Below are 12,900 nucleotides of genomic sequence, written 5' to 3'. Positions count from 1 at the left end.
AACAAGTATTGGCTTTTAATGTTAATACAATCTTGAGTGTAATACATATGACTGGGTGAGGGTGCCTTCCTGCCTACATACTTGCTTGTGTCTCTTAATGAGTCTAGGTGGTGAATGGACTCAGTTTAAACAACAGGAAATCAGCAAAGACCGCGTCATTAACTTCTCAACAAGCTTTGAGCACACCTTTTGTGAGACTTGGCTAACGGCTCTTGGCAGCCCCCGACACAGCCTTGTCTTATTGGCACTTCCTTTGGATTTACTTCATTTCCTCTCTGTCTCTCTCAAACACAGACACACAGGAAGTGTACACCTCACTGTAATTAGTGGAGTTATGAGTGAAAAACACAACTGTTCTTACATAAGTGAGCACATGTGTCCTTAAAACATGTCAGAGCAACAGCGAAACTCAAAACCCACACTGATCACAAAGAGCAGGTGCCAGAGTGGGTCGGTCCTAAACACACCCTGCCTGGATCATCCCGAATAAAATAGGCGCTCCTGTTCTTCTTTCAAAGCACATATCAATTTAACACAAGCTTTCATTGGGCTTTATTGTCGGCTTGTCTGTTTTATGTTACTAATTTGTTGTCAGTGCAACTACAAAGCAGTGAGTCAGTATTGTGCTAAGCTAACTGACAATGACTACAATTCAATGACTCAGACTTTCTTATTTACTTCTTTTCTTGTGTCTGCATGGTGTATTTATTTAAATAATATCTGTAATATGCATAATATATACAGCATTCACATGCACTTTTATTGGACCAAGTTAGGCCTTTCAGTGAAGTTGGCCTCTTTTCTCTGTTTCTGTGTAGGTGTGCCCCATGTTCCCCTGTGAATGAGGTGAATTTTAGTTGGACTTTTCCTGTTTAAATTTACATTCATTGTAAAGTATTTTTATGTAATCATTGTTTTGTTTTTTTAGCAAGATTAAAATATTACAGGACATTCTAATTGTCAACAAAAAATAAACAGAAGAAAAAAAATAGATTCTCGTGAGAACTTCACGTCAATCAATAAAAAAAGATTACTTATTTAATGTAAATGTACAAGATTTACTGTAGATTTACCGTAAGTCTTAAAGTGCACTAGTTTCTCACTGTGTACACTCCACAGTCACTAACACAGTCTTAAATAATAGTGTTTGTTTTTGTTTCCTTGGCTGATGTGCAGTCTCCTGCCACACGAGGTCAGCTGATACTCGAGTACATCTAATAACAGTGTCGTCTGCCTGTCTGACTCACCTCTGAGGCTCCTCTCACATTTCTCCATCTTGTGTGAGTCAGTGTCTTTCAAAGCACAGTTTCAGTCCATGTTGAGTGAGTGTCATTTGAGTCACTCCTCTCATCTTATACTGTACATATATTTTATGATGGGATTTTACTGCCATACCACTCCACCGCAAAACTCTCTCTTCCTGTGTCCTTTGCTTCTTTCTTTCCCCGGGGAAAATTTGCCGCCAAAAACCTGAAGTTCTAGTTACATGATCTAATGTTTAGCCCTGTTAATCCACTGAGCCCTTTGGAATGCACTTTTAACGCAAAACATGTCATAAGAGGGCAATTGTGTAACAAGAGCCTGTTAGACAGTTGGACCGTTGCAAAAATAGAATATTATCTCCCACACCACTAACTGTATCATTAAACATTAATTTAATGATATTTGAACCTATAAAGCTTTTTTATGTGGAGATATCAAGACAGATAATCAGAAAAGCTCATTAAAATGGTGAGACCTGTTTATAGCTGTGTGCCTTTATGTCAGACCGCAGCATGTGACCAGTGTTGTTGTGATGTGTATCTTTGCTGAAGGAACCCACATTAAAGGAGCACTAATTGATTTCCTGACAGGTTTTTACTCTCTCTAAATCTCACTCGGATGCATCCGTGACTGTCAGCCTAATGATTCATAAAATGATAAGTTAGTTAAAATAATTAATCCGTTAATTACCTGTCGAACAGAAAACAACCAACTTCAACATCAATTAAAAGTCTTTACAGCGACATCAGCCTTCATTTTTTGCAGTTGATTGAGGTTTTAAAGTGTGATCTATTCATGGTGTTTCTGTTGGGTGAACTGGCATGAAGGTGAAGCGCACTTGATTGCCTCCTCTCTTAGCCTATGATAAACATTTATTTGACATGCATTTCTTTGTGTCAATCTGAAGTAAGGACTACAGTATATGAGAGATGGCTGAAGGCTTGTGCTTAAGCAAGCTGAGTATTCATTTCATTTGGGCACCTCTTTTATGTCTGACATTTATCGGCTGCTTTGATGTTATCCACTTTTGCCCGGGTCAAGTCTGCACTGTGGGCCGCAATGATAAATCACACTGAATCCATGCCAATGTTAGATTAAATTGAAATAAAGTGCAAAGGGACAGTCCATTTAATGCTGATGGCCAGACAGTCACAAATGTGTGAGCGCCTTAATGTCTTTCTTCTCACCGCCTTAAATGGGAGAGAGAGAAATGGTGTCTGCAACCACTCTGCTATAAGAGATACAGTGGGTTTCTGTCTGCCAGGCCATGGCTGTTTTTTATACCATATAAATCAATATCGAGGCCGTATATGATCCTTTGTACTGCTTAAATAATTACTGCAGGGGAATGTTTCTCAGCCTTATAAAGTAACAGCCTCGTCATATAGATGTCTGGCTGCTTCTTTTCTATGAAATGAATGGTGAAATACTTTATATCATAACTCATAATCAGAGGCTGTATAATGCCAACTCCATCTACCGATTGAGTTTACTGTTGATGTGATTGTTCGGTAAAAGAGTGAATGCAGTATACACCCCATATCTGTGATATAAAATTTTATAAAAAGTGTTTAAATTAAATTTCACCACATTCAGCTCTTACATTCACCAAAAACCTAAAATGCATGTCAGTTTCCCTTGAACAGCACAGATTTGCCATAATATACAGTTATATTGATCTGCACCTCTGCCATTTGGTCTACTGCTTATGTATTGAGGCCATAAACCCAAATGAATGTGCTATAGTGAACAAATCCTTATGGCAAAACCTCTTGAATTCCCAGCTCGGAGTTACTGCAGACCATCGCCAAGCACCTCTCCCTCTGCTCCCCCTGATGTGTGCGCTCGCGTCAGTAGGTGGATGGATCTTTGGCGTCCGCGTTCTCATTACCCTTCTCCCAGCCTAATGAACTATGTGTGTGGAAATGTGTGTGTTAAATTGAAGCGCAGTTCTGCTCCGCTGCTGTTCGGCCCTGTTTCATTAAATGATAAAGTTTACTGATGACTCCGGCGGGATCATTATTTACTTGGCTTTCCATTCAGCGCGCCACACCCGGGCACAATCTTTACAAATGACCTGCTACATGGAAAGACAGAGGTTATTTTGCACTGCAGGTTAAAAGACAAATGGCTCAGTATTCACTTAGGAGACCGGCAGCATATCCAACATGCTCACGTCTCCTGTTTAGATTTAGACATTGTTTACCTATTAGAAAAGGTGAAAAAAAACACTCTAACTATGATGTAACAATAGGCTTTGTAAGACACGGTTCATTTGTTAATCATAGAGAAGCCGTATTTTGCAGAACAAAAAAAAAAGAAGAAAAAAACACTGAACACTTTTATAGATCTCTGCTTTCTCGCCTTAGGGGCTAAGTTCAAAGCGGCTGTGTTGCATGTGGGATGGGTCGAAGATGATCTTGCCAGTAGTCTTCTTGGGCTCAATGGGGCCTGATTGTGTGCGCATTGGGGCTTTCACAACAGTCTATATTCCATATAAGTATAAGAAAATCACCCGGCAATCCATTCCAACTTCCTTGAGTTTGCAGTGAGGTGCAGGGGAGCAAGAGAGAGGGAGACTGAGAGGGCTTGTGACAGTTTGACAGCTCCTCTTAAGCCAGCTAAAGCCATCACCTGCCGCATTCAGTCTCTTCTCCAATACTTCATCTGTCACCTCTCCACTGTCAAACGCCTGGCTCCAAGTCTTAACCTCTTTAGATTCTCTTTTGCACTTTATTTGTTGCCCTGGCACAATGCGACAATGTTCAATACTTAACTGTTGTACACAGAGGATTTATTGGCCCAAAAAAAAAATCTTTTTTTTTTTTTTTGTCGACTCACTAGAATGTAGCAAATAAATAAAATTATTTTATAATGTACAGTTTCAATCCAGTTTTCAATATTTTGATAACTAAACAATTAACAACATGTACTAGGTTGTATGTTACATAGCTGAAGTGTGCTCTGTATTGTCATGTTATGGCTATTTGCCTATTTCAAAATATCATCAGATTAAATAATGATTAATACAAGCAGGGGAACGCTAACGCATTGCTAACCTAACCCACACTGTTCATTAGTTTAATAACTTGAAACTTTTTATATCATATTTTCTGTTATATGGTTGTTCAAAGACCTATGGACTATGGAAGCAGAAAGAAGAAGAGTTCGAGAGTCTTGTTTTAAATTCTAGACTTACTGCCAGCCCTTTTAATATCAAATCGTGACAGGCCCGTCCTTCATCAGCAGAGCCGGTGTGAGGAGAGTGAGAGTGAGTCCTGGTCTCCTCTAAAATGAGTTGAAACGTGACAGTGCCATTACCTCCAGCTGTCACTGCTAAACCAAACACTTAAGGGTCCGCATCATTACTAGCACTTCTTACAAGAGTTCTTCTTTTACCCTTTTCCTGTCTTCTGTGTAGTGTATGAAGAGAGCTTCTCTTAGATGCAGCAAGTATGAAAGCGCCTCTGTATTCTGCACACATAAAAGTAGCACATTTTTACACTGATGAGATAAAGTTAAGAAGTAGAGACATTTGTCAAAAGCAGCGTTAAACAAATTAGATTGAAAACAACAGTTAAGTGAGACGACAAATGACTGACCTGGATATGCCGCCAAATGTTTAATCTACTTCACTGTCAATTTAGCTTGAAATGTATTTGAGGCAGCAGTCGTGATATCGGCAGGGCTTATGACATGTGATATATGTGATGTGTGTATGCACTCCTGAGGTTTTGATCATATCTTCAAAGCAGGTTTAATCTTGTGTAAACCTTCTAAATAAACATGCAGATGGCCCTTCAAACTGCCCCGTTGGAAGCGTGGGGTGCCGGAGCTGATGAGCTAAACGCTTGATGTTTTCATCATATTCACATGATTTTGAAGTTCATTTTCCACGAGATCTATGCCACATGCAAATTAAAATGACTTCAACACTTTGACAAACAAATGATAAAGTACAGTGGTAATTTTCACTTGGTACGCTCAGCGTTAGCTCTGTGCTTTCCTTGTCTAATGTATAATGCAGTATATGTTTTTGTGTAATATACTGACTTGAACATAATTTTCACACTATATAATATGGGTTACTAATCTTCAAAGTGGTCCCAGCTGCTCTTAACTCCCCCTTTTTCACACTCACATTCACATTAGAACCCTCATAGCACATGTTGTATTTTTATACACAAGCGTAGTTTTCTAAGTTAGCAGCACTCGTTTTGACAACAAGTCTCCCCAAAGCACAGTTTTTACCATCTCTATCTTTCTCCTAAAACTCTTTGGTTGCTCTGTCTCCACTGACTCCTACGCTGCCGTGGCCCCAGTGTGCCACACATTATCATTTCACAGAGCACACACACAGCACACAGTGCAGCACACAGTGCAGCACAGATGGGCGGCATTGGCTCTTTCTGACAGATGAATAGGTAAATATTTACCTTCCCAGATTGTCTTTCTTCTCCCCTCATCCTTCCATTCCTCCACCCATCGCCTACCTCTTTACACTCATGGCTGTCATTTTCAGGGCTCTTCTATCCCAGTGGTCTTGCCTTCATCTTATCACGGGAGGCGCTCACAGGCATCTGTTGTGCAAACACGCTTGCATACACATGAATATATTTAGAATATATGATTAAGAGGATAGTTTTGTTTGGAAGAAACCTCATTCACTCATACCAGCAGTAGTTGGACTGAGCTCAGGCCTTGACAAAGAAATGGTTGATAAGAATTGTCCACAAGACAATGGACTGTTTTCTGAAGAGGCTTCAGCCTGCTGAGGCAGACTGGGACTAGATGTGTGCTTATCTGGACTTTTAATTAACAGACTTTAGTCTCCTCTGAACACATTTTCTTGTGTAAATGCCAGCAGACCAGTGGCACATTATGGCTAATGGAGGCCACTATCACAGAGATGAGACTATCAGTCTCTGAGCGGCACAAGTGAAATGAAAGCGCACACACTTTTATTTACTGATGGTAATGATGATACCACTATTGTCAAGGCAGCACAGACGCCTTTAAATCATTTGTTTCAAATAGATTTGAAGGTGCCTCCACACACACAGATAACTTTGTGTGAAAGAATTAGTCAACACAAAGACAATTTTCTATGACAGCATCACATAATTTTTACAGATATCAAGCCACCAAAGCCTTTTAACCCAGAGGAATGTTAAACAAGGGGCATTCTGTTCTTCACTGGAAATCAAGACACATTTTATATTTTAATATTATGGTTTTAGAGCTGTCTAAATGTGGAAAAGCGGTTTTACTTATTGTGTTGTATAGTATTGAAAATATACTATTGTATTGTAGTACAATAGTATGTTTTCCCGCTTTCAAAGTATTCTCACTGATATCATTGCGTAATCAATAGTAATCGTTGTTAACTCCTTCAGTGGCCTGACGTGGCAGATAATGTCTCTAGTGATAAATCCTTTTCTGTTTTGCTGCTTTATCTCTATTTCACACACAAACCAAATAAGACTTCCCACACGGTTTCTAACTAGAAAAGGCAATGTTAGTTTTGTTTATTTCCTTTGCAGTACAGTATATGTCTGAATAAAAATAAAAGCTTTCCATTTTCTGACAAATTTATTAACTATTTTTTACTTTGAAATAAGTTTCCCATTTCCTTGTCTCAGTTTAAAACATCTTGCTGAAGTGTAATTGAAAGCAGCACAGAAGCCCAATCTTTTGTCTTGGCTGTCTTTCTGCTCGTGCTCTGGGCCCCTCTCTTGCAGCTGTGCTTCTCACACTCTGTTTTTGAAAGGTGAGCTATAACAAGGCACATTGCTGCTGTCTGGTTTTAACAAGGCGAGTATCAGTGTGCTTCTTGTTCATTAGTATCACACATCACACCTCCATCACCCTTAGATCTGCAAGAGACAGAGGTGTCAAAATGACTGCGTGTGCATGTGTCAGTGCCTCCACTGTGGCTTTTATTTATTTCTTTTCCTCTCCTCTCAGCCTCCGCTTCTTATGAAAATCCACCAAAGCCAATTCACACCACTCTCTGTCCATGCTCCTTCTCTCTAGTCTGTCTCTGCTACTTTGCCCTAGACTCAATTGGACATTTTCCGATAATGGTGTACATTTTCCGTAGCAAAATGAAATGTACTTTACAGATTTAGCAACTACTGTAGATTTATATAGTAAAACTGATAACCCATCTTTTTTACACGATGATGTGATCTTAACATTTATGGTAATTACATTTTAACTAGGGCTGGGTATCATTAAGAAGTTGCTGATATAATTCATACCTCGATCCATAGGCCATGAAATGATACATATCTTGATACAGAGCACTTTTGATTTGATATAATATATTTCAAATCGATTCAATACGGTTCAATAATAAATAAAGGCTAAATCATGGTTGTGATGCTAAAAGTCTTTGTTAAACCACTTCTCGTGCAAAGTTCATATAAATCATAAATATTTTAATCATCAAAACAGTGAAAATGTCAAATGTGTCACATAAATGAGTTTCCTTTCCCTAAACAAGCAACAAAACTCTAGTGCTGTAACAAAATAATGTAGCAAAATATAACAAAAAATACTCTTGGCGATATATCGATACAGCAGCCCACGCTATCAATACTGTATCATCACAGTAAACAATATAACATTTCGATATTTAGATATTTTTGCACATCCCAAATTTTAACTGTCACAATTATGGTTGTAAAACCAAAATATTTACCTAGATACTGACACAAAATCACTGACACTGGTATCAGATCAAATTGGACCAAGTATCCCTACTGCAAGGATACATAAAATGGATCAAAATTATTGTAAGTGTTTTTTTTTATCAACATTGTGGTATTGAAATGGGTATTTAGTACTGAGCCGAACCTATATTTACATAGTTGGAAATTTGAAAGCACTTGTTAAATTTATAACACTTGTTTAGTTATGTCAGTTTCTCCCTTCTAAAACCATCCACCAGCCACCAATCATTTGATCATTCACAATTTCAGTTCATCAGATGTTATATTTTTCATTTAGACATTGCTACAAGTCATCTTCTTCTGTTTGCTCTTCTCCCTTATGCCCTCCCTACTACATCTGTACATCTTTTCTATGGTTGTAAACCTCCTGCTGCTCTAATCTCAGCTACATTTCCGGATATATTCACTGTTCTGTTCAGTACATGTCCAAACCATCTCAGACTGACTTTTCATTTACCCGCTCCCCAAAAACAACCTCATCTTCAGCCGGGCTTGTCTTTTTGCTTGTACCTCTATTTTATCATTATCATTACACCATTGTAAATGTTTGGATTTGTGTATAAATGTGTAACCTTTTTATGTTGCTTGACTTGATAAATTATTTAAAGAACATTTATTGTTGCAGTAATCAATGGTTCATGACATAAGTTAAGTTAAAGTTTATTTAAATAGCCAGTGTACAGTAGGGGTCTTAGAGGTTTGACTCGGGTGAGGACTCTACATGTATAATTACTCACTTGGGTCTGATTTGGAGACTTTTGGATTTTTAGTTCATTGAGTTGTACTTTTTGTCCATAGGATAGTTGTCCGGCAGATCTAAGAGGTCAAGGATGCCGTTGCCCGCAGGCCATTGATTAATATTAATGACCAGCCGCCAATTGGAAGTTATCAATAGGTCAGAGGTTATCGCAGGGTTGCAGATGCAGTGAGTTAATGTAATTACAGATGCATCATGATGGTGATTGCACAGAAAACGTCTTTGTCAAGCTGTTTCTTTGTATTCTGTTTGCTTGTATTTCCGCCATTTTACTGTACATGCCACAGCTGTCTCCTGACTGTGTGCAGGTACTGTTTATCTGTAATTCTCAATTTAGTTTTCTCTGTGTGATGTTGTAGAAAATCCAGTTGTCTGTTAAGTAAATTCCAGCTTCTCATGCAATCCCCCTTACACATGCCTTTACATTAAAAGGCTATTACAGGACTCTTATACAGAGCTTTTATCCAGTGCATCTTAAGCATTCATAGGCAGATTTCTACCAAAGCCTGCTTATATTGAGAAGGATTTTATCTTTGATACTTACACAAACAAACCTAGAATCATCTCTACAAGACATTTATGATGAAGTATGCCCTTACACATCCTGACAGACAGCTGCAGCATGTACAGAAAACAATGACTTAGACCTGCTATTCTCATCCTGCCCCTGTCAATACAAACAATATATACACACACACAACTGATCAATGCATCTTTTCCTATTCTCTATTGATTTAGAATAATCCTATGAGCGCGCTGCTCAATAATCACTAGCTAATGATTGGCAGTAGAGGTTGCTAATCAGGTTTTGATTGAAACAAGTCCTTAGGGAAACTTCTTCCTGTTTTATTTGTTTACTTTGGATGTCTTCAAAGATGGCTGCCCCAATTGAAGAATGTGTATCAATCATAATTTAATGATCATGATGAACTAATCAACGGAGACAGAGGGTGTGTTGATCTATTTGTCTTATTGCCTCTGGGTTTGCCCTATTGAGCATGTGATATGAAAAATGTTTCTAATACAGTTTGTCTCCCTCCACAGAGTTCCAGGTGTAACCATTGCCACTGATATCATCTGCGGTTTCCCCGGAGAGACTGAGGAGGACTTTCAGGAAACTATGGAGCTGGTGAAGCACTACAAGTTCCCCAGCCTCTTCATCAACCAGTTCTACCCTCGACCTGGGACACCTGCCGCTAAAATGGAGCAAGTGCCTGCACATGTGGTAAGGACTGCTCCCTACTGTCTTCTTCACTATACATTAGTCTAAAAGTAAGCATTATATTTCATTCCAACAGGCATTAATCATAGTTTTGAGGGGAAAAACCTGAACATTCATTTTGCCATTTTGATCTTTTGATTTATTTTTATCATGTATTATATTATTTTCAGTACGTCCACTTTACCCATTTCTGCATAAAAATAAAGTGTTTGCAGTATGCTATGTGACTGCCATATGAATTAAACGATGTGAAAAAACATGAATAGGTACTGAGTGAAAGGTCAATGCACACATTTAAAACCATAACCATGGTTAAAATTTTAATAGAAGTGTAAAAGTGTGTGGTTGCTTTAGTGCTGTTGATGCCTGGGGTCCTCTGCTCCTCTACTATGGTTTCTCTTTTTGGGCGGGTAGATTGCCGTACCCTTTGACCCTCCCTTGTTTTCAAAACAAAAACTTCAGAAGATGCAGCTTCTCTCGTGCTGAGAAGAGTTTAGAGGACAGCTCCTGCACGGTTTCTCATTTTCTTTGTTTTTTAGATCTCCAACATCAATATAAGTGGTTTGAGTGTCCATTACAGGTGCTGTAAGTTTTTCTTTCATCTTCTCATGGTGTTGGCTACGTCTTCTTTGAGTTGAACATTGTCTCTCACTGTACTGTTATAGAAATATCATATCTCCTTGTACGCACTAACACGAGCTTTTTCAACTCCAAATTATTTTAGTTTTTTTTGTCTTTTCCATTACTTTTTTGGAGTTGGCAAACTCTTGTTTTAGGTGCAAGTTTTCCTGTACTGTAGAATTATACAGGTACCGGATCTCCTTATGTGCATTGACTTGATCTTATAGTTGCTTGTTTTCCTTCTGAAGAGCATCAGTGAGTTTTTTCAAGTCCAAGTCCTTTTTTACCAATCATCTTCTGATTCTTAAGCTTGCAGTCCAAAGAATTGCTTATTTGGACTTGATCTGCAATGTTCCAAATCTTCACGGAGTGCCCTGACCAGAGCACTGTCCTCCAGGGGTGGAAGGTCCTGGATCAGACTTCTTTCCTCAGGGTTTGAGGAGTCCTGGATCTTGAGAGACACCAGTTGGGTGGACATCATCTCCAATGGTGATCAAGAAATCTATCCATGAATTTACAGAATGAAAAAAAAAAGAGCACTGTTAGAATTGAACTATTCATCTAACTACTAATAAAATAATACTATTATATTATAAATTTATTTGAAATCAATTTCACATCAAACTATATCTACATTCATCAAACATTACACTGTTAAAGATATGTGTGTTGTATATGTGTACAGTACAGTACATATTACTCAGTATACATATTGCTAATGTTTTCTTTTCTATTTGTGATTTACTCATAGTATCATTGGGTTTAAAATAAGTACAGTTTGGTGACTGATGCGATTTCATTTTGGTGATGAATGCCAAATGGTTGTGTGTTGGTTTAGTATTTCCATAATTTTACATGTGTATATATGAGAAAGTTGCCCCCATTACACTAAATATGCTTCCAGTACAGATACTTCAAACAGCAGGTCATTAGTTTAGTGGGGAAGATGTCACTGAATATATCCAAAAGAAGTCATGAGCCATGAATTATGCAATCCTTGAAACCTATGCTCAAGCAAACTGTATACTTGTAAGGATTTTTTAGGAATGGGTGATGTATAGGGGCTAATATTGGTACTGGTGACATAGAGGGATGTTTTATGTATTTTTATTAGTATAATAATATAATTCATGTTCCACAAGTTTAATAGAAGAGCAATAAAGCTACAGAGGTGACTTTATTTTTACACAATCATAAGAACTACGCCAGATTATAGCAGCAAAAACACATTTTGTTAGATTTTTCACAAAATTTAAAAGAAAATTTGTAGGTGTAACTCCAAGTTTATTTCAATTCTTTAGTCCTTGTCAGGGCCACAACAGCATGAGAGATATTGGATTACCGCATTGGCTGAAAAAAAGCCATATCGGCCTATATCATTTATTTTCTCTGATATTTTAAAAGAGTTGTTTGTGGGGATTTTTATTTCAAAATTCCACATCACCCAGATTTTAGCCCAAATTTGTATATTTGTTTAAAAAAAAATTATATATATATATATATATATATATATATATATATATATATATATATATATATATATATATATATATACACACTAAATAATAATGATGAATAAATGACACTCCTTTGAACTAAATCTGCCAGCTCCAAACTGAACATTTTCAACAGTTTGAATTGAAATTGTGTGTTGTCCCTGATCTGAGCACAGAGCTTCATTGCAGTGTAGATCTGGAGAGTAATCAACACTCATCTCTCTAGTTTATGTCTCGCTGTGTTCCCCATCTGCAGTCGCCCTGATTGATACTCTGCCATTGCCTCTCTGTCTCGTTCATTGCCAAGTGAAACAATTAGACACTATAATGAAGCTGTAATTGTTGTAAAGCTGCGTCAACGTTCAGGCAGAGATGGCTAGAAAGCCTTGAACACATCAGTTGGACCATACCTCCGCTTCTTCTCTGTCATAGATGGGACAATAAACAGCAATATCGCTAATTTCCACTAAAAAGGAAGACAGTTATTGTTTGTGGTACATTTTGTATTATCGGCCATTATACCAACAGAGTGTGCTAAAAAAGCTACTTAAAGACGATGTTCTCTTCTAGGTTATTGTTGTTTCCACTTATAACAAAACACAGTTTTCTAATGGTATACAGAATAACACAGAATTGGTAATCTCTTTTTGACTTAAATACATGACACATATTGGTGTTTTGACCATGCTAATTGTGGCATAACATTTCAATAATGTGCCTATTCCCACATAGATCTTAATACTATTTTAGTTGCTCTCATTTGCTCTCACTGGTTTTATTATAAAGCACACAGCATATTGTTGT

The 12,900-nt window shown here is 37.8% G+C and overlaps 1 protein-coding gene across 2 annotated transcripts in view; it reads left to right on the top strand.

The window, feature by feature from the left end:
• Positions 1 to 12,900, top strand: part of cdkal1 (CDK5 regulatory subunit associated protein 1-like 1) — a 145,226-nt gene that overhangs the window by 80,649 nt on the left and 51,677 nt on the right. For both annotated transcript variants that reach the window (XM_020937460.2, XM_055163361.1), the window contains exon 11: positions 9,802 to 9,982. In XM_020937460.2, coding sequence (XP_020793119.1) covers positions 9,802 to 9,982 — 181 coding nt within the window. The remainder of the gene's footprint in view (positions 1 to 9,801; positions 9,983 to 12,900) is intronic.

This window comes from Boleophthalmus pectinirostris, unplaced genomic scaffold, assembly GCF_026225935.1.
Source record: "Boleophthalmus pectinirostris isolate CB_2022bp ecotype Guang Dong unplaced genomic scaffold, ASM2622593v1 HiC_scaffold_6, whole genome shotgun sequence".
Taxonomy (NCBI): domain Eukaryota; kingdom Metazoa; phylum Chordata; class Actinopteri; order Gobiiformes; family Gobiidae; genus Boleophthalmus; species Boleophthalmus pectinirostris.
The sequence above is the reverse complement of the archived record's forward strand: the minus strand, read 5'-3'. Positions and strand labels throughout refer to the sequence as shown.